Raw genomic sequence first — 27,080 nt, 5'->3', positions numbered from 1 at the left:
AGCTGTCAGTTGTAATATGTTTACTTCGTTTTTAGCAAGCCAGTAAAAATCACAAATGTCACTGATTCCGGAAGATGTATCTCAATTAATGCTATAAATTACCATGAGGTCTGTAATTAGATCTATAGTGGGAACGACACTGTCAGTTCAATCATCGTCTCTGTGTGTTGCAGCTGTTGGATGGCCTGGGAGCCCAGTCTTGGAGGCTTTTATGGACCCACAGCCTTCTTGGTCTTGGTAATGTGCATCTACTTCCTATGGACGTTCATCCAGTTAAAGCGGCACCCGGAGCGCAAGTACGAGCTCAAGGCCATGACCGAAGAACAGCAGCGTCTTGCTGTGGCTGAAATCGGACACTGCCACGCCGTCAGCGGAGAGCCAGGTGAGCATGGTGATCACACAGGCTGCACAGCCATTACAGCTTCCATGCTGGCCAACGAACACTCCTTCAAAGCTCAGCTGAGGGCTACCGCCTTTACTCTCTTCCTCTTCCTGGCCACCTGGGTTTTCGGAGCGCTGGCCGTATCACAGGGCCATTTTCTAGACATGATCTTCAGTTGTCTATACGGAGCATTTTCAGTCACACTGGGGCTTTTTCTGCTGATTCAGCACTGTGCAAAGCGGGATGACGTGTGGCATCGGTGGTGGGCCTGTTGCCCCAATAAACCAAAGGTGGAGGTCAACGGAGAAGCGGCGGGGAGCGCCGCTCCCACTCAAAGTCACAGCCATACGCCATCCCACGGGCAGAACCAAATCCACTGCCAGGTCGACTCGGCTTGCCCGGGTAAACCTTTGCTTTCCCCGCACCTACACTCCCCTTTGCCTCACTGCAAGTTGGGTGCTCTGCCCTCCACCCAGAACCACACGAGCACCTGCTGTGCCACCCTTCACAGTCCCTCCTCCTTGACGTCCCGCCCGCAGTCCCTCCCTGATGAGCTGCCCCGGCCGACCCTTCCCCTGCAAAGCTGCCTGAAGGACAGGTCCAAGACTCGTTCCTTCAACCGACCCAGGCCCTGCCTCAGGGACTATTCCTACCACATGACCTCCACCAGCATGGACGGCAGCGTGCACAGCTCCCACCTAGACAGCCCCCACAGCGTGCACCTGGACAACCCTCTCACCTGCCACACGTCCCACTTGGATACTCAACTCTCTTGTCACAGCCCCCACCCGGACAACCAGCTGCGCTGCCCTAGTCCCAGTCCTCACCTCGAGAGTTTGGCCTCGCACGGCCTTCACGATACCATCTCCTGCCATGGCGTGCACTTGGACAGTCAGCTCTCCTGCCACAGACACATGTGCTGTGCCAAAGCAGACCCATTCGCGAGCATATGCTGCCATAAAGCTGACCCGTTTGTCAGCCCTTGCCAGGCTGAGGATCCGGACACGGGTCCGCTGATGTACAGTTGCGCAAAAATGGCCGATAAAGAGGATGAAACCATGCTGCACTTGGATATAACCCCTCCGAAGGCCACTCTGTCCACGCTCAGCAGGAAAGGCACCCTCAGCCGGAGGGGGACGCTGAGCCGGAACAGTAGTCAGCATGAGGACTACATACTTACCTCTGATTCCACAGGTAACATTAGAACTGGACCTTGGAAAAACGAGACAACCGTGTAGGCCTGTGAATGACGTGCTAACCTGTTTCTCTCGCCTGAGCTAAACTACTGTGTAGTCCCAGGGCTGTTACCCAAAGGCCCTCTCTTCTTTGAGCTAAGCTACTGTGTAGTCCCTCTGCTGTGACTTCCCTCTCTCACCCGCCCCATATACCTTCTCTTCCCCTTTAAAGAGGTTCGAACCTCTGCTTACCTCTTCTCAGACTTCATCTCATGTCTCATCCCAGCTCCATTCTTGCCATTTTGATATGGCAGCAAAGATCACATGCCATACATTTTAATTTGGATGATCTTTTATAATCAAACTGATTTTTGTACATGTGTTTTTGGGTATGGTAACATAATGTGCAATTATGTCGTTGTGGATGTGTGCGTGTGTGTGTGCGTTTAGTAGGTGAGAACGAACCGGGTGCATGTGTTTGTGTCTATTTGCATGTGACAACATGCTTGTGTGTATATAGATAGCAAGATTTCCATTCGTGCAAGAAAAGTCCTTTGTTTTAGAGCGAAATCTCCTATATTTCTTTAAATGGACCGCCAAGTGTGAAAGCACCAGCACTTAATTAGATTTTCACTTTTAAGGAATTATCACTAATGAAATTAAGATTAAGCAACAAACATATATGTGAGTTACAATATACGTGCCAAACAGTATAATAAGAGATCTACCCCAGAGTACCAAGTAGTCTGTGATATGTGGATAATGGTGTGTGGTTGTCACAACGAAGCTGTCATTTTTTTTTCATCTACAGACATAAAAACAGCAAACAAATAGGCTCCCTGTGTTTCCATGGTGACCAATCATGAAGAGAGGTGCCCATTTTGAACTGCACATGTGATGTATGCACATACAGTATTTAGTTCCTGGCAATGAGGCGCAGATCACTTCAAGTCAATGGCCTTACAGAACGTATTGGTTTTGCGTTGATCAAAAGTCTTACGTTGCACTAAAGCATTAAAGCATGCTCACCATAATGTAGGAAGCAATCATTTACATGCCTAACGAGCTACATATATATTCATGTGATTGACAGGAAAGCTTCTTAGCTTACTGGAAACGCTCATGGTTATTTATTCTGTGCCAAAAAAAAGGAGGGCTTCACTTTCTACATTTGAAGATAGAATACTCATTAACAGTTTATATCACTGTGTCAACTCACCTTGCTCACAGAAATTGTCTGATTTAACATAATGGAAGCTCATCTGTCAAATGAGCAGCGAGTAAATGGAGACAAAAAGGAAGAAAATGTGTCTGTGCCAACTCGTATTGTAAATAATTATCAGGCGTCTTGATTCAAAACCAGTAAATCAGAATAAATGCAATCTGAACACTAAATCAAATAGGATTTTAAAGAAACATGAGGGCAAACGACCAGAATTTTGATCGAAAAAATGGATCAAATTTACATAATACAACAAGTGACTAAAGAGTGTTACTTCTTGTTCCGTAAAACTTCTTTTTCATTGAACTTAATATGTGATTTGTTTAATGAATTCTATTTATTCTTCATCTAATTTTTTTTTTTTGAATCAGCACATCTGATTTACAGTATATAAATTGGCGCAGATGCAACTTTGTCTTTTTATTAAACTCAGTATGTGATTTGGTGTGCATATTCTGTTTTATTCTTGATTTAAATGGAGACGAACACATGATCACAGAAATCTGCCAGTAGCTATATTTATCTGTTTTCATTTAAGGGGTAATATATACTTCCACTTAAATTTTTAATGTTTTTTAAAAAAAAAGTCTCTTCTGCTCAACAAGCCTGCATTTATTTAATCCATAAATGCAGAAATATTTTTACTATTTCAAATAACTGTTTTTTATTTGAATATATTTTAAAAATATTTTAAAAGCTGACTTTTTAGCATCATTACTCCAGTCACATGATCCTTCAGAAATCATGCTAATATTCTGATTTGCTACTCATAAAACATTTATTGTTATTATGTTGAAAAACAGTAGATTTTTTTCAAGTTTGTTTGATGGATAGAAGGTTTAGAAGAGTAGCATTTATCTGAAATAGAAATTAATTTAGAGTATTAATTTTTATAATTTCTTTCCCATAAAAAAAACGGTCTCCAAACTTTTGAATGGTATAGTGTATAATGTTACAAAAGCATTTTGTTTTAGATAAATGCTGATCACTGGATCTTTCTGTTCATCAAAGAATTTTGAAAAGTACACAACTATTTTAAATATTGATGATAATAATAATAACAATATATAAAAAAAATTGAACAGCAGATCAGCATATTAGAATGATTTCTGAAGGATCTTGTGACACTGAAGACTGATGTAATAATGCTGAATTTTGCTTTGATCACAGAAATAAATTACATTTTACAAAATCAGATAGAAAGCAAGTTATTTTAAATAGTAAAAATATTTCACAATATTACTGATTTTGCTGTATTTTGGATTAAATAAATACAGGCTTGGTGAGCAGAAGAGAATTTTTAAAAACACTAAAAGTCTTACTGTTCAAAAACTTTTGACTGGTAGTGTAATCTTATAGTATCATGTGATCCTATTTGTCTCATTTTGTTCTTAACAATATGTGCCATTATTTAATGAGAGTGCCAACAGAAGAGTAATGTTCCTTGTTTATGTTGTGTTTCTTTGTGAGCTCAGGGATCATGTTGAACTACAGATATACATTTGCATGAAATTAATAATGGCTATTGACCCAAGAGTGTTTCACCAAATTAAAAAAAAAAAAAAAAAAAAAAATATATCAAAATATGATTTTTTTAAAATCAAATTTCCCTTTACCAATCAACCCATGCTTTCTTCAGATGTGTAGCACATGGATACTATTAAGCCCTCTATGGAATCCTTGGAGGAAATGAAATTTGTCTAGCTGCCTGATTTACCATGTGTTGTGCTTTATCTTTACCCACACGACCCACCTGTCATTTATAGCAAATGAAAGAACTGCAGTCATTTTTTGGTCAGTACATGTGATTTGTGCTCTGACCTGACCCAAAGCCAGTCTTTTTTTTTCTTTCTTTCTTTTTTTTTTAAAACATGTCACAATTTACAATAAATGTATTTTATCACCTGATGCTGTGGTCCTGTTCCCTTGCTCTCTTTTTCGAGGCTTAAATGTAGTGAGCGAAAATGCAATGCATAATGCCCAAAGTTGCCTGAGTGCTTCCCTAACTAGATCTATTTCTCATTCCGTCCATACGCAGTGTTGTGTGAAGGCCAGTGCGCTTTGTCAAAATCATCCCTGAATTCGGCAGGAAGAAAAGGCATCGCCTTCGCCTTGAGTCGGGCGTGTGCTTATCGTGCCTGCGTCTCGGCTCTCGTTGACAGTCTTCAGAGCTGCAGGGCCTGGACGATTGTTTATTCATCAGTCCTCCCCATTCTGCAGCTGATCCCTGCTCACGCATTCTGTTGTCAAGGACTCTGACATCATCTCGGAACTGTAGGAACCAAGAGATGATGAAGAACTGCCAGCATGTCCTTACTGAACCTGTATAGGAGTTTTTAGCCTCCCAACTCAACAGCTGTGAGAGGTTACCGCTGGTACATGCTTGGAAACTTTTCAATGTTTTATACTGAACATTTGCTGCAACACTTAGTTGCCCACAAGGTTTCTTGAGGTTGTGACTAGTAGACTTCTTAAGACACAAAAAAACCTTTGTTTAACTGAAGAGGCCTTGAGTTTACTTGGAAACATGTAAGAATTCAAATCAAGAAGAAGAAAAGGAGAAGAATTAACGGGCAAACATAGGTCATTTGTTAAAGAGGAAGATGAACAGCAAAATGTATTAAAGCTATACAATTAATTCACACAGCTAAATGTGATTTAAGCAATGTCATGTTTACTGAATAACCCACTGCTGAAATGTGGAGACAAGCGCCTTCGTTTCCATTTGCGTAAGAACCTAATTTTTAGGTCTGCATTTTGTCCTAAAACTGTGGAAGTGTTAATCTCGTTAACGAAAGTACTTTTTTATAACGATAACGAGGGCAAATATGTGAATAGTGGCGATAAATTAATAACTGCACACTGTTGAGGAACAAGAAATTAACCCGGTAAACTGAAGTGTATTGTTAACAGGTTAATTAACTCTTCCAACTCATTCATTAAAGAGACCTGATGAAAACCTAAACGAATCTGCTCAGCAGTGGGCGGGACAAAAATATAAACGCGAATCCCATTGGCTCCTGCACTGTAAAAAACAATTTGTTGAGTCAACTTAAAATAATTTGTAACCTGGCTGCCTTAAAATTTTAACTTCAGTCAACTCAAAAAAAGTTTATTCAACTTGAAATGTTAAATTATACTAAGTGACAACTTAGATATTTGAGTTGAATCAACTTAAAATTTTAAGGCAGCTGGGTTACTTACCCATCTGTTAAGTTTAGCAAACACAAATATCTAAGTTGTTACTTAGTACAACTTAACATTTCAAGTTGACTAAACTAAACTAGTTGACTGAACTTAAAATTTTAAGGCAGCAGGGTAACAAATTATTTTAAGCTGACTCAACAAATTGTGTTTTTTTTATTTTTTACAGTGTGCTTACTTTTTTACTGTTTAAGGCATTAGCGCAAGGGACACTACTGGCTATCAGCCTGTTTGAAAACGTGACCAGAAAGATTAGTCCAGAATAGACTGACTAATTTATGCTTATGTCACATAGCTAAACATTACATTTAAGTAACTTTTAGTGGGTTCTAATCTCGGACCTTATATTTTCCACAGAAACACTGAATGACCTTAAGCTCCACCACCAGCTCATACTTGTGTAAGTTGCGTTTAATGTGCAAAATATGCATTTTCGTGTGTGACATGGTTGCAAAGTTTTAGTTTTAGTTCTATTATAAAGTGCTTTAATTCATTGTTTTAGGCGATCAATCGTTGTGCTTTCAAATCTTTCCTTCTGTTATTTCATCCTTCACTTTCTAGTCAACTAAAATGACTAAAATGTTACCTCAGTCAAATAAATTGGATGTCATTTTAGTTAAACTGACATGCATTTACGTCACGATTTGGTCAGTAATGTCACTTTCCCGCCGGGACACGCCCCCTCAGCCGGACTGAGTGGCAAAAGAGCCTTCAGCCTGAATGGATTTAATAGGGAAGATGCGAAAACGCGAGTAAAACAAACCATTATCAGTTTAAACTAAACATTGCTGAACTTGATATAATGTTCCTTAAAGGGGTCATCGGATGCGTAGTTCACTTTTACATGTGGTTTGAACATTAATGTGTATCTACCCTATAATGATAAAAATTCATGCTGTGTTTTTTAATTAATTTGTAAAAATAATATCCCTTTTTTCAAATCGAGCCATTCTCAGATGCGTCACACCGACAGAGGCCCCTCCCACGATAGTTGATTGACATGAGCCTCTTACCTCAGACACGCCCGAAATCAGCTGTAACAGTCCGACCTCCATTGTGTCAATGCCGGAGCAGGGATGCAAGTTAGATAAGAATATCTCAGATTGAGCGATTGAGGTGTTGTGTTGCTGGATGTACTAATGAACATAATGTTAGTCATTTACCCCCGACATCTGAGCCGCTGAAGATGCAGTGGATTACTTTTGTTTGTAAAGAGAATGCACCTCCCGATCTACATAAATGCGTCTATGTTCACGCAAACCATTTGTGGGCATCCGATGACCCCTTTAAAAAATATCCAGTGGTCAATTGATATTGGTGCAGCCAGGAATCGTGTTTTCTAACGCTTATATGTCTGATTTTAACGCTTTACAAAATAGGTTGGTCTAAACCCCGGTGATCACTTATATCAGTGTTATATATATATCGTCATATCGTCCAGCTGAAAAATGTATATAGTTTTTGTCAGTGTTTAATTAAAAACATCCAGTTATGCAGGATTTAAGATGGTAAATATTTTGTTGATGACTTGTCAATACAATATACTATAATACAGTATATATGATTTTACTGCACAATTCAACATATTAACATGCAATGATAACTGCAAATCTGCGTTCCGCTGCCTGGAGACCATTTGTTTCTTTGAATTGCATTTAGAGAAGGACTTACTGAGCAGGAAATTGCACAATATTTTGACAAACTAAAGTTAATAGTATTTCAATGACGTGAACTCATTGCACTCAGTAAGCTACTAACGCTACCTGTTGCTATTTTTTACCACAACACATTGACATGTTTTCATCCTACCAGGTTGGTATCTAACGTTTCTTGTCTCTGCCGTTTGTAAGCTCTTTCAGTAGCTGTGGCTTACTAAAAGCCTCAAAGGCATCAGGGTTAAAGTGGAGGAAAAGCAGTGAAGACTTACATTGTTTCTCTTGTTGCCCTTCGACTGAAAATTACAACCAAAAGCCGCACAATGCGGCATTGTGTCAGTGTTTTATTTGTTATAAGAGTTGTGTATTCCAAGTTATGTTGCGGTAAAAATAGCAACAGGTAGTGCCAGTAGCTCACTGAGTGTCAACCATTTCACATCATCGAAATAATGGCATCCCCCATAGTCCAAAATATGTATAAAACTATGTAAATTTTTACTTACAAATCTTTTATAGGTAAAAAAGAACCATCATAGGTTATATTAAGCCATACAAGTCTTAATACCCAGGGTTCCCTTTAATATAGTCGTAATATGACGGTCCACAGCACTCAGATAGCTAGTTCTCAGCATTTGAACCCCGCTGCAAAATTACAATTACTTCACCCTTTGTCATTACTTATTCAGAGTTTCACATGATGGTGTGACCTATTTATTTTGTTCCTTATATAGAGGAAGGCGGACGCTTACTCCCTCATGTTCTGACTGTCGTTTGAGTGGTAATGGACAGAACGCACAACTCAAATTCAGATGACATACTATCAGAGAGAGTGGGAGGAGAAGAAGGAGGAAGCAGTGAAATCGAGGTACCAAAGAGGACGGAGGATAAATAGATCCATAGACGGGGGAAGGCACAGGACAGGAATAGAACAGCATGGTGAGCTGGATACGTGGACAGGTGCCTTATAAATAGCCTCCTTTTCTTAAAATTGAAGGATGGTTCTTTTTAAAGCTTTTTGGAAGTTTTGGCCATATGATGTCAAATGTGATGCAATATAAATATCTAAAATATATAAGGCAGAAAACCCAAGAATGGTTTGTTGTTGCTGGTATTTAATAATAATTACATTTCAAACACCATTATTTATTATAACATATAAATAAAAAGATATTTATATTAAATCAATATATTAAATAATATAAATATTAATAATTAAATATTAAAGTAATTAATATATTAATAATGATCATTAATATTATATATATATATATATACAATTATATAATACTTATAAAATAATATATTTTTATTAAACACAACGAAATGATGACTGTATAACAATAGCTTAATCAGTGTTATCCTCTTCTTTTTCCTTCCTTTGGAGTGTTCCTTTTGTGTGTTAATGCTTCATTTCTCATGGAATGGGCTGCCATCCCTCCTTCCCGCAGGCCACTTTATGGCCTGAACCACTTCAATGGCAGGAAGTCAGAGGCAGTCTGCAGACAGCTCTGGTACAAGCCTGACCTATTTAAATCCTGTCAAAGCAGGCGGACCTGTCTCTCACTTTCCTGCTCCGTGAGGGTCCACGGATTTTCTAAATCCCAGCACATACAATCAGTCATCGATCTCAAACTAATCAGTCCGTCGTTTGGGATCTGTTTGATTGTGGTTGTCATGTGATCTACTCGTGAGGCTACAAGTCTCCCCTGCTACAACGCCCCATTTATGCATCACAAATATCCTCATAGTGACAAAGGATAATGACTCACGGCAAATCATAGTCTGGGTAGAGATTTTGCCCTCATTATCATGACAGAGCCTTCATGAGAATGAAGGTGAAAGCCGAACCAAGGTCTGGTAAATTAGAGCGTGTATGGGACAGCATCTAAAATAGGATAATAAATACATTCATTTGGGGTGTCATGTACTGTTAAACTCTATACATACATAGATTCACGTTTCATTTGATACGTCCACACTAGCATGACTCTCTACAGTACTGGATTAATAAAGGCTGCACAAAATAGGCCATTGTCATTGGAATATATGAAATTGAAATGGCCCAGTAAATTTGTTGGAACAATAAAAGACCTTGGTCTATTAGAAGAGGAATGAAGAGACTCATCCTTATACCTCTGTAGTTTAGAGTTGCTAAACTGTGGCTGACAAATATGAGAATAGTAATTAGTAAAACTACAACACTAAATGATGCATTAATAGTTAACTATGCAGTTAGAAGCTGTTCTCCATATAGGGAGTGATTTTGTGAAAGATGTATGAATTGTATTACCATAAAGTCGCTCACAGATTGGCATAAAGCCCTTTGAAATAGTTCATCAGTTGTACGTTGTCAACCTTGTTGAATATTTGGTAATGAAGTGAATGATTTATACTATTGGATTAAAAATCTCAGCCCAAACAGCACTGATAAACATACATTTGCTCTATTATGAATTCCTTAGAAGTGTAGCTGACTCCACGAAAATGTAGAGAATGTTTCTTGCCAGAGGAAAAAAACACCCCTGTGTTTGCATCATACTGCTGAATACCAATGAAGTCAATATTATGCCAATGTGGCAGTAAAACACCCTCTGCATTATATTATAAGGACAGGACTACATTACTAAGCTAATGCAATACTGCCATCTAGAGGCGAGGGCGAGTGCAACATCTCCCTGCAAGATTTAAAGTTACATACACCTTGGAGAAACTGCAAAATGTTAATTATTTTACCAAAGTAAAAGGGATCATTCAAAATGAATGTTGCTTTTTTAATTTCATACTGATCTGAAAAAGATATTTCACATAAAAGATGTTTACATATAGTCCACAAGAGAAAATAATAGTTGAATTTATAAAAATGATCCCGTTGTTGTGTTCATACACTTGATTCTGAAAACTGTGTTGTTACCTGAATCATCCACAGCTGTTTTTTTTGTTTGTTTTGTCCCTGTTCATGAGTCCCTGGGTTGTCCTGAACAGTTAAACTGTATGCTGCTCTTGAGAAGAATCCTTCAGGTCCTCCAAATTTTTTGGTTTTTCAGCATTTTTGTGTATTTGAACCCTTTCCAACGACTGTATGATTTCGAGATCCATCTTTTTACACCAAGGGACTCATATGCAACTATTACAGAAGGTTCAAAAGCTCACTGATGCTTCTAAAGATAACAATGCATTAAGAGCTGGGGGGGTGAAAACTTTTTAAATTTGAAGAACAGCTGGGGAAACATAAGTATCTTCTGTAGTTTATAAAGGGCAGTACTAAATGAAAAAAAAAGAAGATATTTAGGCAAAATAAGAAATATATAAACATCTTCATTCTGTTCAAAAGTTTTCACCCCCAGCCCTTAATGCATTGTTTTTCCTTCTGAAGTATCAGTGAGTGTTTGAATGTTCTGTAATAGTTGCATATGAGTCCCTCAGTTGTCCTCACTGTGAAAAGATGGATCTCAAAATCATAGTTATCGTTTAGGACAAACAAGGGACTCTTGAACAACTATAACTAAACAAGAACAAAACAGCTGTGGTTCATTCAGGTAAAAACATAGTATTAAGAATCAAGTGTATGTAAACTTTTTAACGTTTTTATAAATTCAACTATTAATTTCCCTTGTGGACTATATGTAATCGTATTATATGTGAAATATCTTAAACAGGTCAGTACTAAATAAACAAATAACATGCATCCCTCTTATTTCGGTCAAACAATTAAGGTGTATGTAAAGTTTTGATTTCAACTGCAAATATGGAAAATATAAGTGCCAACCCCAGAGGCAATAAAAATATCAAACATTTTCTTCAAAGGTATTTACATTTATTAAAGAAGGAACTGCAAGGAGGTAAATACAGTACAATATAGTGTCAACCTGGTGCATCACATTTTAGGCACTTAGCATAAAAAAATAAACTTGTCTCTCAGATCCCAATAATAAAACCTGTGTGACATGGGCATTACAACAAGGAAGGAAGGACATTTTTGCTTGAGGACAAACATTATTTGGTTGACAGGTGTCTGAGTGAGGACATTTTTTTTTGCTCGTTCATGGCGTGACATTACTCGTTTCAAGCTGGGCCATTTGAGCTGTTATGGTTTGCATAAACAATTCCACTACTTCACATGTATAACAGTGATTGTCATGCCACAAAGAGGGTGACAAACATACTGAGTGAATATTGAAAATAAAACTGTATAGGCCAACAAATAGTTCCAAAAAGGTTAACTGACCAAACATGGGAAAGTAAAGCTTCAGGAAAATCACTGATTTAACTATAAAACACTGAACACTAACTACTTAAATCAAGGATGGATTATTACCCCTCAGCCATCAAAGCTTCAATGGACAAAAACAAATAAATAAATATATATATATATATATATATATATATGTCCTAACAATTACAGAGAACACTCAGGGAGACTTAAATGTGGCAGATCGGAGCACTTGTGAGGAGTTCATCTAGATTTAAAAAGAAATTCTATAAAAGAAACCCAAATAATTAGCAGACTGACATTGATTCAAAAGCACCATTGAGCACTCTTGACAGTGCTGACGTTTAAAACAACAGTTGTATTAAATTTCTTAGAAACCGTGCTTTTAATGCAAAGGATATATTGAATGCTGTAACTGAGAAAACAGCTGATCTCAACCAATTGTTTCTACAGAACATAAACCCATACTGAAAAGACTTCATATGAGAACAGCGTCTGAAAAAAAATCCTCCTAATTTTAATGTTTCCAAATCAGCCGAAATACAAAAATCAATGCAGCGAGGATGAATGGTCACAACTTAATCTTTGAACTCTGCTAAGCACACAAGAATCTTACAAATCTGGACTTTACCATGAAAAACAGACCCTCTTGTTAAAACTTTGAGGCAGAATGAGGCACTCAAGTATCACAGAAAATGAAAATACAGTTAGTGTTTGGTTGGCTATTTGAGGTTTGTTGGCTTGCATCTCAAAACATCCTGTTTTATCTTTTTTTTAGTAAAGCATAACAGACATTTACAGGTGCATTACTTCATTTCAAATGTGGAAAAGGACATCAAAAAGCACCAGAACAGATGTAGTTACAGAATATCTTTACAGAGAGAGAGAAAAAAATATCCCAACTATTATTATAAAGTCCATTATTGCTACTGAAATGACACCGGGTCTGATTTGACGTAATGAAGGGAGATGCATGGTACAAGCGAAACATGAAACTGACCCTTTGAGAACAAATACAGCGTATTAATGGCAAAAAAGGACACGTCATTTTAACAGGATGGTTTCCACAGGAACCAGTTGGGCTTGTTTGTCGTGTGTCACAATTCCTAAATAATACTTAAAGGGATAGTTCAGCGCTAATTGAAAATTGTCATCACTAACTCACCCTCATGTCACTTCAAACCTGAATGATGAAGATGACATTTTGAAAAATGTCTGTTTTTTGTTTACAGAATGAAATTCAGTGGGGCCCAAGAACAACATGAGACTGAGAAAATGAGCATTTTCGTTTTAGGTGAACTATCTCTTTAAAATTTGCATATCAAATTCCATTTTTGAACATTTCCACAATATCTAAGCCTTGAATGAGATTAATTGGAAATCAAAATTGGTTCAATGATGTAGGTATGACATATGTAGCCAACTTAAACGGTACATAAAAACTACAATCAAACACATTACTTCGTTATAAACTGGACCATTCACTCATTCATTCAAAAATTCTGGAATTACCTGAGAAATCGGTTCAATTGTCTGCATTAAAAGAGGTCTATAAGAGACAGCACCATCTTATACCAGTGATCTTTCTTGCTTGCACCATAAACATACAGTGTGTCCAGTTTTCACAGTTCCGTTCTATACATACTCAAGGGTTTGCATTTAAATATACAAGGGTGAAAACTATTTACATACAAACTTTCAGGTACCAAACTCTTCTCTATTACACTATACCCTTTAAAAGCTTCTGAAGAAAAATCTATGGAAAAATAATATCAACAGGTTAACTGTATCTTACTGTACTATTTTGTTTTAAAAAAAAGGAAAAGATTACAAAAACTTCTGTTTCTACAATGAAGGATGTCATTTGGCCCAGTCCAGGGGCTCTGTAGTTGCATTAGAACAGCTTATTCCAGTCTCTTGTTGCCTCCATTAGATGCCGTTGACCATGGCCGATCCAGTCCTCTCCTGGTTGTTGAAAACTCGGCCGCAAAACCAGCAACAAAACGTCGGCTGCTGCTCTGAACCGGCAGATGAGGACCTCACCACCTCATATTTATTTCTACTAGTCTTTTTTAACTTTAGTTTTAGTATGAATCTCTCTTGAACAGCACCTCCTACTGGCCTTGACCTTTCACCACTGGAAGCATTCTGCTTTGAAAGTGTCCTTGGAGACTCAGACAGGGCTTTAACTGTATTTTGGGACAGTGCCACCTTGAGAACTTCACCTTTGTATTTGTTCACTGACCTCATGATGCTAGCGACTTCGGGAATGTCTGCATCCGGATGGTTTAGCACCACCACGGGCTGGTTTCGACGGGGACATTTGATTTCTTGAAGTGGACTAAAGGGACAGAGCCTCAGCGTTCTCACGACATCCTTCGCAGCAGGCTCCCAAATTGAGGTAGCGTCTTTCTCAATCGACGACTTGCTGGAGATTCTCCTCATTTTGGAAGAGCTCTCCAGCATTTCCTCAAACAAAGCCTTTCGCCTTCGTTTCCTTTGGCTTCGTGGACGGATGCAACAGGGAACGAGTGGCGACTTCTGTAATGCTACATCGCGATCAGCCCTGCTTTTGATTTGAATGTTGGACTGGGGTAGAATATGTTTAAGCTGGGATGCGGGAATGAGTTTATGAACGAGACCTTGTGAATTAGTAGAGGTTTGAAGACCTGCCGACATGCTGGTTAAAGATTTATTTGAGGACATTAACAAACAAGGCGACTGTAAAGAACTTGTGGCAAGATATACTGACTTTTTGGCTGTGGTGTATGGAGCAGTGGAGAGAAATCTGGTCCCGTTGGGACCTCTAAGTATCTTGAGGAAAACCCTGTTTTTGCCAGCCTCGTTTACTTGCTTGCCCTGGTTTAAAGTTTTCCCATCTGAATTGTTCAAAAGTATACCTGACTTAGCAGGAGAAATGTATCTAACCAAGTAAGCTTGTCTCCCAGCTTGCAAGGGACTGGTTTTATCGGCCGCATTCACAGGCATGGCCAATACAGGACGAGTTGCAAGCACAGTCTTAGAACTTGAACCACTTGACTCGCTACTAACCGGGGTAACCGGTAGTGGTCTCTGAACTAAATAACAAGTCTGTGGCACATTGGTCACCTGTTCTCCAGATGAGGACTTGACAGCACCTGATAATAGAAGAGATGTTTTCAGAGCAGAAGCATTGACGAAGTAGCGGTTGCCACTTGGTGCTGTCTGGGCAGACGGTTGACCTTTAGTTTCAAGATTTGCACTTTGTGCAGACATGCCAATTCGGCCTCCATTTAAAGTGAGAGCTACTCCCGTAGACTTGCTGGCCATCTCAATCCCAGGTTTTACATAAGAAACATTAATTTTGGGAGAGCAGGACTTTGTAATTAGCTTGAACCCAGCTCCGCTTTTCAGCTGAACTGGCACAGGATATGGAGTGTCTGTAGTTTGTAGAAACATCTGCTGTTTTCCTTCAGGTGTCTGCAAGATCCGAAGTGTGGTTTTGGTTGGCCTAACAGTTTCTTGTGCTGTTGCTGAAGACCTCATTCTTTCTTTCTCAAGTTGCTGGCTGATAATGGCATCTGAGTGCTTTTCAAGTATCTTGCCCAAAACAGCCGCGTTGTTCAAGCTTGGCGCTGTGTTCTCACTTGCAGAAGTGTTGCCTTCCTGTTTCTTCTCCGGTGCTGATGAACAAACTGCTTTTTCTGGAAGCACAGGAATGAGCGGGTCATCGACAGTAGCTATGCACTCATCAACCTCAATATCACTATCAGACACTCGCTCTAATGTTTTCTCTCCACTTTCAGAGACCAGATCACTCTCATTAGCCACTCCCTTGCTATCTTCTTCACTTGGAAGAGGAGGAGATGCTGGAAGAGTTAAGCTCCAATCACCAAAATCCTCCTCGCATTCTTCTTCCTCCAACCCCTGTGGCGAGTCTTCTTCAGGCAGCAATGAATCAGGAGAGCTCCCGGAGGTGTCTTTAGAATAATTGTGGAAACTAAAGACCTCTTGACTTGGGGAATTGACAAAGTTGTTTTCAACATCTGTGTTATGATCTTTGGCTTCAGCACTTTTACTAGTTTCATTTTGCGCATTTGCCTCTGTGGTTTCATTTTTAGTTACTTCAGAGGACTTTCCAACAATACTGTCTGAGGCTGGCGTCTCACTTGAGTCAGAATGAGCGTTTGAATAACACTGGGAGCTTTCCCCAACTTTTGCGGTGTCAGTCGCCTTACATAAAGTCTCAACTTTGTCAGAATCCTGCCCTTCTTTAACCACTAAATCAAAGATGGTACTTTCAACAGGGGAGTTTGGTTCAATGCTCTTCTCACATGGTTCCTGAATAAGAGATTCCTCTGAAAATGCTGCTACAGTTCGTTTTGATTGAAGTTTAGATTTCAGGTTATCAGTGCTTGTGGACTTGCCTTCTACAGACATTTCAGGATTCGATTTTGAATCAGAAACTGCATCAGGACATGTGGTTTCATCAGCAGACGACTGTGATCCTGAGGGTTCATTCATAACTGGGGCTGACGCTGTAGCCTCATATTTAGATGAATCAGTAGTCTCAGAATCAGTGGAAGAAAGCTCTGAAGTTGAAACCTGAAGTGTGCAGGCTGTCTGGATATCATCAGTTGAGCATTTCTCACTAGATACCTCATGAAGATGAGGTGATGAGCTCCCATTGGAAAGCACAGCATCTTTTGATGCCGTAGACAGTACTTTAACACTATGTGAGACTTCATTATCCTCATTATTAACCTGTCCTGCTTTACTTGCACTCTCAAAGCTAACTTTGTGCTCCTCTATCAGGGGGAGATTTTCAACTTCTTGTGATTCATCTTTTATTGAAGATATCTCATTTGATTCTCCAGACTCTAAACTGAGGAGAGATCCTATGCTTGGTGAGGATGAAGAGCAGGGGCTGCTGGTTATTTTATCTTCATCGTCACCCATATGTGAATCAGAAACCTCATTATCAGTGGAGTCCTCTTGTTTTGTCGGTATGACTTTTAGAACCAAATGTTTTTTACCATCCACCATCTTAAAGCCCAAGACTTTAGTGGTGCAGTTCGGTGGAATAGAAATTTTATTTTTCACCATAAGAACAGTCAGTCCATTGCTGTTGGTTGAATTCAGAAGTCCTGGACTTCCTGGACTAATCTCATGCTCTTGTAACTTTGGTTGTGGCGTTGTTGATGGAATGAGGTGCAAAGTTTGCGGCTCACTTTTTAGCGGAGACTTTGTCCATTTAATATTCTCTTTTTTAACCCCAACAGCTCTTTCAAGGAACTGCTGGGTCTCCTCCAAGGTTTTTTCAGGGTTAAACAACCTGCCGTTATGATCAAGTAGACCTACGCCAGGGATTGAGTTAAGTTTTGACATCCACTGAGAGTCTCTAGATGCTCCAACTGGAGGAGACTTTTTAAGCAACAGTTTTAATCCAGATGAACTGTCCTCACCATGTGCCACAGTAAGATGTTTGTTCAGATACTCTCTGCGAGCTGCGCTATAGCCACAAATCTGACAAGAGAAAGGAAAAGTCCCAGAATGTCCCCTTTGAAGCTCCCTTGTGTGGGGCTACCATGTGGGCATTTGTGATTACGTTCGTTGTGATGATGGATGTGCTGAACAAAGGTTCCTGCATCTCGGGTGGAGAACTCACACTTTTTACAGCGAAACTGTCCATTACGGCTGTGGCAGCTGGTGAAATGCCTGGTGAGCAAAAGAAGCGAATACTGCACTCCATCATTGCAAATCTCACACGTGACCAAAGTGTTCCGATGACCGATGCGATGTCGCTGAAGAGATGAGAATTCATTGGTGACAAACAAGCACAGGTCGCAAGGATATGTTGGAAGAGTCCCTTTGTGCGTTCCTTGAAAATGTTTCAGCAAGTCGTTGGGGCTGTAAGTGGTGTCGTCTTTGCATTCAGAGCAACAAAAACTCAGTATTTTTCCAGAGAAGATTGCACCCTGCTGCATCTTACATGGAGTCTTTCCAGAAGCTTTGCCGTCTGTGTGAAGATTATCAGTGGCTGACTCCTCAGGGGGTGTTTCATCTTGGTCACAATGCTCATTGCAAGAGGCAGTCTCTGGAAGCTGATGTACCAACTCGAGTGGCAAAGTGTGGTCCAGTGAGGTGTTGTCATCATCCTGGCTCAGGTCATTGCTTTCAGGGGGATCATCTGATGTCATCAGGTCAACCTCCATGCTTTAGAATAAAGGCTCCTGCGTAATTAAAAAACAAACATTATTATATTGTAATATGGGAATAATACAACTGCACAAATAATGTTTTTTGCAGCATTTAAAATGACCTCATTAGTACAAGCTACTATGCTTTCATTTAAGCTTTTTCTCAAATATATATGCAACATGACTAACTACAGGCTGCATATTCACTCCAGTGCAGTCTATAATACTAGTATTTGTTTAAAAATTACAGGCTACATCTTTTTGCCTTTAATGCTTGTTGTCTTGGCAATTTGTGTCACGAAAGCAGGACAGAAAACATTTCAATGTCATTTATCTCGTTTTCTTACATACCAAAAACTGGTTGCCATTCTATCGCCTAAAAAACCTTAAAGTTGTATACTACAGAATAAAAAGTTCAAAAACTTGACAAATACATTTCTATGAAATATCAGTGTAACGAAAAATGCAATTTTTAAGAGGCCAGATAAATTTAAACAATTTTTTTTTAAATATTCTACACTCAGAAGTTTCAGAAACTTCTGAGATTTTTAGGTACTGCAGCTTTCTATATATTTTATGTGTTTAAGGACAGAACAGACTATGATACTACGATAGCACACCTATTACTGCTGAAGTTTACAGCTTGTATACTGTGTATAGTATGCCAATTTTCTGTATACATAAAATACATGGATGATTTACATTCCAAAATGAGTCGTACACCGTTTAGTCTGCAGAATATAGCACTCCAGCGTGAAGAATGAACCAGAGAAAGATATTCAAACTGCTCATTTTTAACATATTTGTTTTGACTCATGACTGAACTGCCAAATGTCAAGACATTTTTTACACAAAAATAGATAATTAGAAATGCAAAATATCTATTTTTATTTCCAAGATGATAAATGAATGCAATGTAATGTCACAAATGCATTAAAGTCACCTAACAATCGCTCTAATACGGATTAATACATGAAAACTGTGAAAACATTAATACAAAAAAAAAAACAAAAAAAAAAGCCTAGTATCTAACTCCAATAAATGCTAACTAAGTAAAATGTAATAATGTTTATATAGGTCAATGTCTATCAAATCATAGATGTCATACACATAGATGTCAACTATATGAAAGTGCAAATTGTCTTAATTTCATGTGATCATTTATGCAGGACTGGTGTAAACGGCCTCAATACAAGTTTAATGCTAGTTAAAAATATTTAAAGTGTGTATTATTAATGTAGTTTAGGACTGCACATAAAAACATGCAAACATGCCATCAGTCAAATTTATGGACAGAGGGAAAGCCCAGAGACTAATTTTGAATAATTCTAATAACATTTAATTGATTGGTTTACAGTATCAATTTAGATTTCAAAGTATTTTTACATCAAATAAAACCAAAAAATAAAAAACCTGTATACCATTCTCTATTAGGTCTTATTAACTAAACAAAGCAGGTTCTGCATCTGCCCATCTGCTGTAACTGTGACCAGCATCACTAACTTACTCAGAACTGTATAAAATACATTTATTTCACTTGTCTGTCCAATGAGCTGTGGAAACACTGTGGTTAAATGGATTAATGTTTGTATGATGATCTCCACAAACCGTTTTATAATTTAGAATGAAAGAAAACACTATGATTTTCAGTGCAGTTAGAAAGTAATGTAACAGTTAGACATTAAGTGATGCATGGCGCATCACAACATATGCGAAGTCACGTGTGAAGTGTAAACTTCATCAGCATGACCATAATCTCATGCACAGCTTTGTCACAGCCAGCGTTGATTTCTCTCTACTCATTTCCCACAACTGCTATATTAGCTAAACTTTAGACCAGGATTGCATTACTTCACAATCACTCCACAGATGCACAAACAAACTTTTTAAAAACAAGATACAAACTAGCAACACTCAACAACTAAGTCACCCATGTGCGAATGATTAGAGTCGGTTATTTAAATGAAGTTGACATTCACCAACTTTGTGCAACGCGGACACGCACAATGCACATTCAACTAAAGGAAGTGCCATGTCAATCGACTCAACACGATAATTATGGCCGTGCATTTCTGGATGCACACCGACTATCCCGCTACTCTCTTAGCGGACACATCTACAAATGTCACTCAAAGTCATTCACTCATAAGCCATGTTATTTATCCACACCAACAAAAATAAAGCAAGTCGCCCCCACCCACGCTGGATGTAATCAAACGATTAAAAAACAAAGAAGTCAACGCAGATGCACACTACTCAAAAAAGTGACCGTTATAGTGGAATTGAATGCCGTTGTGTCTTAATTAAAACTGCGGTTTTAAATAAGCGCAGTTTGGAGAAATTTACCTCTTTTTTCTCTTTAGACTGGCAGGTCGGTGACGGCAGCCATGACAGTTCATCCGGGTTCCGCTCCCTTCACTGCGAGTGAGGCAGGAACTCAGAGCGGATGAATATGGATTACCTGAAAGGCTCATTAGATCGTCTTTACCAACATATATTTCTTTTTAAACCTCAAAACAAAGAGTCTAAGTAGAATATAATGCTCCTCTGGTTAATACATGAATAGATTGTGTAGTTTAAGTTAAAATCCATGCAGTTCTCGTTCAGTTTTAAAAGCAGTTTTGTCCATTCTTAAAAGTGGCCATGTATACTGCTGTTTTGTAGGCTCTAGAGACGCCATGACTCATTCTAGATCATGGCGCGCCATCTTGACCTACAATATCATTACTCTAACGATAGATAGTTCAAATAATGTTTACAGGCTATTCATACAGGCGCACTGAGGTGCTACAAATAGATTAATTATGAAATATTGTACTGTTGTGATGATGGCGATGCTGCTGCTGATGATGACGATAATACTTTTCCATGGTAGTTATATAGCAGATTTATGTAACAAATCCACACAACTTTAATTTCTAAAACATATAACTGAATAAATAAATGACATATTTTCACAATAAATGTTCAAACAAGTACATTTAGCCTATAAGGCCTTCACATTTTGTTTGTAACTACATTTTACACAAAGCATGATGTGAATTGCAAAAATCTGACAGATTTTCCTCATATTGCAACTTGTGGCTTTATCAGTTTTGATTATTAGATACTTTTCCCATGATACACTCATGATAAATTCTGGGTTAAATACAACCCAGCTACTGGGTTGTTTTGACCCAGTGGTCAGGGTTCAATGTTTAACCCAACCTAGTTTTTATTAAACTCAGTTATTGCTTAAAAATGACTATATTTCTTACCTAAAATGAACCCAAAATATGTTGGAAATGAACATTTAATATGTTTAATAAATGATCATTTATTACCTCGTTGAATAAATAATAACCCTGTTTTTTAAATTTTAAATTAACATTTTGATGCATCTGATTTTTAATTTCCAAGCTATTTTAAGCCAGCCAGATAGTCATTTTTAGGCAATAGTTAAGTTAAACTACCAAGAAGGTTGGGTTAAACATTTAACCCAGCTGCTAGGTCACAGAGTTTTTCCATATTCCAACCAGTACTGGGTTGTAGTGTAGTGTAGCTGAATATAAATGAATATTACAATGAATATTAATTTTGTTCAATATAACAGTATAAATTACATAATAACGCTTTTACACAAACCAAATATGAATTTTCAAGTTGTTTTTTTAAATCTAAATAGCTAAGTAACTACCACAAAGATGTGAGTTTGTATATTAGACAAACATTATCCTTACGTTTCAACTTGCAACTCCAAAATTCATGTTTAAAGTATTACTGTAGGTTAAGATCTAGAATAAATTATTACCAGGGTCAGAAATTCATGAGCCCAGATGGTTACCAAAAATGGCAAAACTGCCTTAAATATTTAAAAATATATTTCGATATATTTCAGATGTTTTACAAAATTCTTTAGAAGTATTCCAGGCATAGAGTGAAATGTCTGCTATTACTGTATTATTGTTAGAGTATTTTTGTATTTTCAATATTCTAAATTAAACTCAAGTTATCATCAACTATTTGTAAGGTATGTATAATCTCAGTGATTTATTTACAAAAAAGACAATTAAAATGTATGTAATATACTGAAGAATATTGTAACATACCTGTAAAAAATGTAGTAATCAGTAATACTTATAAATATTTCTGTTAACAGTCTTGCAAATTGTCTTGACATGTTTGCAAATTGATCAGGTGATTGCGATGAACAACAAAAGAAGATGTATAAATGAAGTGTAAATTAAGGTGTGGCATAAATGAAGGTGTGACTTGCCCATCAGAGATTACAGAGCCCACTTACTTCAAAATTCACTTTTGAGATATTACTATCATTTGTTATTGTATGCCATATGCTAAGAGGAATAATGACAAAGGTCAGAAATTCACTAGGCCTTGGGACAATAAGGTCACCAAACGTGACAAAAATGACATGCATGTTGAAATGTTTGATATATTACATAATATTTTGTTCATAATATTTATTTGTCACTATTAAATGCATGTTATGTGTTTAGTAAGTGACTAGTAAAATTTAAGTATATGGAACACATTATGTGTTATTTGTTAGAAATCATATATCCATATTAGTTCCAAAAGACTAATATCACCTCTAATTAAAAAGGTAAATTTCTGGCATTTACCTACATTTGTCTGTCTGATCTATATTTAAGCAGAGGCAAACTGTTTGTGGTCACAGATAATTGTTAGTTGTGTTATTCATTTATTTTTATTTATGCAGCATAACAAATATTTTAAAAAGTACTAAATATGCTTTATTGGAATAAGTATTGGCATGTGTTAGTGATATATGACAAGTGAGTCAGTACAACAATATACTGACTCTTGCTTAGCAGCAGATTTAGCTCTGCACTCGCCATAATAAATATCATAATGTTTTGAAATGAACAAGAACTAAGCTTTATTGTTGTGTTCATTGTTTAAATAAGAGCATTCTAGTGCATTGGAGTCAGAGCATTATTAAAGTGTTTTGTATTCTAAGTAACCTGGGAAATATAGCTGTGTAATCACATCGTTATTATTATTGTCAAGAAAAAAAAATCATATAGACCTAGGCATCTGTGATTGAAGCCTATTCATATTAATAAAGGAGTATTTACAGTTGTGAAAAGGGTATGAGTTGGCTCTAAAGGAGCAGTTGTATAAACTGATTGGGGCATATCAATCAGAGAGGTGTAAACACATTCATCAAACCTATTCACACCTATGACAAAAGTAATCCTTTCCTTTGATTATCACAAAATGTTTGAGTGCAGATTAGAATATTCCAATGTCTTGTAAAATATGAAAACCCACTATTAATCTAAAATATACAGTATATATGTAAATTTTTATAGTAGTAGTAAAAGAATATTTTAGTCTCACAATACTAGCTACTTTTAAGATCACATTGTTTAATACAAACCGCTTGCTTTGTGATAAGAAACAGTGTGGCATGATCCTAAATCTCTGTACTAAAATTAAGCATTGTAACATTTTGTCTTTTAAATATTAAATACAATTTTTAAAATATTTTTATTAAAATGTCACTGTGGTTATACAAAACTTAAAAGCACTTATAAAATAATAAAATACATTATTATAATGTATATTGTTATTAATAATGTTATACAAATAATAAAATTAAGTAAAATATTGGCTAGTATGTAAATTTTATTATTGTTTAAATATAATTACATACACTTTTTTTATATTTTAAATTAAATAAAAGTGATTAACTTTGAATAAGCAAGCTAAAAGTATAATTTATTCAAAATAAACAAACAAGCAACCAAATAAATAAATAATGTAATGTAATGTAATATACTAATAAAGATGGTCATGTACCTGTGCATATATTTGTTTTTCAAAAGTAGTAAGCAGTAATAGGCTACTTTTATCATAAGCAATATTTCTATAAACAATCTTACAAATTGCCTTGACATGTTCGCAAATTGATCAAGTGTTTGTGATGAACAACAAAAGATGATGGATGAATGAAGTGTAAATTAAGGTGTGGCACATATGAAGGTGTGACTTGCCCATTAGAGATCACAGAGACCACTTAACCTTTAAAGTGTACAGGTGTTAGGACAGCCCCTTTCTGGACCTAGGTGGGCAGGTATAAATGGTGGCAACCTTCAGTTGTTGGTCAGTAGCACAAGGAACAGTAACAAAGCATCCAGCTTGACCTGCTCAGTCCTCATAGCATTGCATTCTACAAAGAATAATCAAAAATCTTTGAAAGACATGTGGACTGACAGCATTGGTAAGAATTATTATTATTTTTAAAATGCATTTATATAAATATATTATTTAAGAACTTTTTTTTGAATATTTATTTATATTGTTTGTTAATAATGACATATTTTTTACTCTTACAGCTCAAGATGGAAACTCACAGGCCAGTAAGATTGCAGGCCGCAGGAAGAGAACCTGCTTCACCAAAGAGCATTTGGAGCTTCTAAAAATGGCTTTCAACGTGGATCCCTACCCTGGTATTAGTGTCAGGGAAAGTCTATCTCAAGCCACAGGCCTTCCAGAGTCACGTATTCAGGTATGTCAACATCAATATAGAAAAAAAAAAAACGTTTTCATACATTTCAAAAAGCATAAAAATATCAAAACATCAACATGCTAATATAAATGTTCTGTTTTTCCAGGTATGGTTCCAGAACAAGAGGGCAAGGACCCTAAAGAACAGAGCCACTCGGACCTCACCACAGCTGGATAGTACCTCTCCTCTGCCGAGTCCTTTTCTACCTCCTCACATGGCTAGCGTTGGTGCCGCTGGCCAACAGAGAGGCATTCAAGAGGCGTCCTTCAACATTCAGATGGTTCAAACATCTCCACAGCACTTTACCTTTCCTCCAACTGACTACAGCACACCTGCCATTAAGCCACGGCAAAACAGACTGATGGGAACCAGCTCTTGTTCCCCTTCTCTTCCCTCTGATCTGCAAGCTGTGGCAGACAGCTGGAGCTCTGGAGGAAGCATACAATCCTCTCCTGAGTCTACATGGAATGTACCAGCGCAGAGTTTTGGGAATTCCTACAAGGATGAGAGCCATTTTTTCCTCTACCCACCACCTCCTTACCCCCATGGAAGCGCCAGAGTTGGGTGTGTTAGTGGCCTGGAGTCACTTCCCACCTCTCCTGCCTCTTCTGATTCTGCATTTTGGGACATGGGACTTGAAAACTGCTCTCCATCTGTGCCATACACCGACTGTGGCAGCCCATGGGACAAGCTCGCTGAGGAACAGCCTGTGGCCCCACTTCCAGATCTGTCCTCTCAGTATTTAGAGGATGTCCTTGGAGAAATGGAGCCAGCCTGGTGGAACTTCAATGGCCAGATGGATCTACAGTAATCTTGCAAACATCCATAACCTAAGGAGACAAATACTGCTTTAACATGGGGTTTAACTTGAGGATTCTTTCGTTTGGACTGTGTTATATAGGAAGCATGGTATTGTGAAAGTGCCGGTTACAGAGCAATATCAGATATCCACATTGGACTTTTTTATTTAATGGACTTTATTTATTTATATTTTCTACCAAGGAGTAGATTCAAAACAGTAGCCTATGGTTGCACGAGAAAGTAATTTAGAACTTATTTATTCTTTATGCTCTTTTAAGGTATTACAGTGCAGTTGGGATATTTATTTCTACATTTAATTATGCTCACACAACCTATACTGTCACTTTGTAAAATAATGCATATTTATTTGAAATAAAATGTTAAAATTTATGAATCCGTGTCTTCTGAATTGCTTACACATTTAATTTTATTCATGTATTTGTTGTTTTTATTACATAAAGTCAGAATTGATTTGTGTGGCAACCCAAAAATGAGAGTTGATTCCCATGACTAGAAAGGTCTAACATGACTTATTACATTGACAACATACAGGACGATTACTATGCCCTTAACAGTTTACAGAGTGTTTTCACAATGCATCATCAATCGGCTATATTGGCGGCTTTAAATGTAAACAATGCCACAGAATCTAACAACACTCACATATTTTGTTGACTGAAAATGGTAATTTATTGTCATGTTTTGTGCTGTTCTAATTGGTCGAATTGGGAAAAAAATTGGAGTACTATAGATGTCCAAAAGTTATAACAAATCAAGGAGAAGAGTGCAAAAAAACTGAGGAACAAAATGTGTTTGTGGTTGGCCAAACTGAACCAGGATTTCCAGGGCAAGAATTTTGACATTCATGTTTGTTCTAATCATTTACGTTCAGGGAAGTGAAATATTAGACTAATATCTTAATTAATACTGCTCGTATGTATCTTTACCACCCATTAACTTTAGTTTGTCCTTCTCTATATAATTTAGCAGTTTCCACACATTTTTTCTGTGGTTTAGACAACAAAAATTAGCAGAACAACATATATATTAGTACATTAACCCTGCAATCCATGATACTGTTTTGTGACATTAAATCGTGACGTAAGTGCAAACCATCTATAGTCCCTGGTGAAAAAAACAGCATATGCTGGTAGGTATGTTTTGATGCTGGGATGCTGGTTAGGTATGTTTTGGTGCTGGTTTAAGCTGGTCCTTTGCTGGTCCTTGACAAGCAACATGACCACCATAAACCAGTATAAACAGCTAAGGACCAGCTTAAACTAGCATCAAAACATACCTAACCAGCATCCCAGCATCAAAACATAGCTACCAGCATATACTGTTTTTTTTCACCAGGGTGGGGATTTTGATTCAAATCACTGACTGTTTTGTTCACCCAAAATAATTATTTTAAGTCAGATGTATTCACTTTTTCTCTCTGTAGATTACAAAATTACACCAGTTCTTTCTTTATTCGAAACATTAACTCAAAGATTAAATGATTAAAAACTCTTGACTCCATGTAAGGCGTTTCCCGCCATTATTCAACATTTCCATTTTACCTCAAAGAACGCATACATATTTAACGTGTTTATGATTGGGTTTTCTGTTGTTAAACAACTTGCTCTATCATTCGTTTTTACTAGAATGATAAAATCATTATCTAGTTAACATAATCCTGGGTTGAAAACGGACCGTGTATGCGGAACGTGTGACA

The 27,080-nt window shown here is 37.5% G+C and overlaps 3 protein-coding genes across 6 annotated transcripts in view; 2 read left to right on the top strand and 1 right to left on the bottom strand.

Annotated features, from left to right (window-relative positions):
* adgra1a (adhesion G protein-coupled receptor A1a) overlaps positions 1 to 8,525 on the top strand; it is a 28,568-nt gene extending 20,043 nt beyond the window's left edge. For 3 of the 4 annotated variants that reach the window (XM_051124943.1, XM_051124942.1, XM_051124945.1), the window contains one exon: positions 174 to 4,687. In XM_051124943.1, the coding sequence (XP_050980900.1) occupies positions 174 to 1,620 (1,447 nt within the window). In that variant the 3' untranslated portion in view covers positions 1,621 to 4,687. Of the gene's footprint in view, positions 1 to 173; positions 4,688 to 8,369 lie in introns of those variants that run through there. The other variant, XM_051124944.1, reaches the window with a different exon arrangement.
* A 2,911-nt stretch (positions 8,526 to 11,436) lies between these two features.
* si:ch211-214e3.5 (zinc finger protein 518A) lies at positions 11,437 to 20,440 on the bottom strand. The gene is given in 3 exon segments (XM_051124762.1): positions 11,437 to 17,397; positions 17,400 to 18,060; positions 20,374 to 20,440. Coding segments are annotated over 2 exon segments (4,263 nt in total). The 5' UTR covers positions 18,043 to 18,060; positions 20,374 to 20,440; the 3' UTR covers positions 11,437 to 13,777.
* Positions 20,441 to 24,255: 3,815 nt separating this feature from the next.
* Positions 24,256 to 25,622, top strand: mxtx2 (mix-type homeobox gene 2). The gene is made up of 3 exons (XM_051125079.1): positions 24,256 to 24,274; positions 24,390 to 24,562; positions 24,669 to 25,622. Exons 1-3 carry the CDS (start codon positions 24,256 to 24,258, stop codon positions 25,371 to 25,373), a joined length of 897 nt encoding a protein of 298 aa, XP_050981036.1. The 3' UTR covers positions 25,374 to 25,622.
* The last annotated feature ends 1,458 nt before the right edge of the window (positions 25,623 to 27,080 follow it).

Source organism: Labeo rohita, chromosome 12, assembly GCF_022985175.1.
Source record: "Labeo rohita strain BAU-BD-2019 chromosome 12, IGBB_LRoh.1.0, whole genome shotgun sequence".
NCBI classification, from domain to species: Eukaryota; Metazoa; Chordata; class Actinopteri; order Cypriniformes; family Cyprinidae; genus Labeo; species Labeo rohita.
The sequence above is the reverse complement of the archived record's forward strand: the minus strand, read 5'-3'. Positions and strand labels throughout refer to the sequence as shown.

Coding starts and splice junctions, on each gene's coding strand:
- mxtx2 (XM_051125079.1), top strand. Junction 24,563..24,668: donor TTCCAGAGTCACGTATTCAG/GTATGTCAACAT, acceptor CTGTTTTTCCAG/GTATGGTTCCAGAACAAGAG.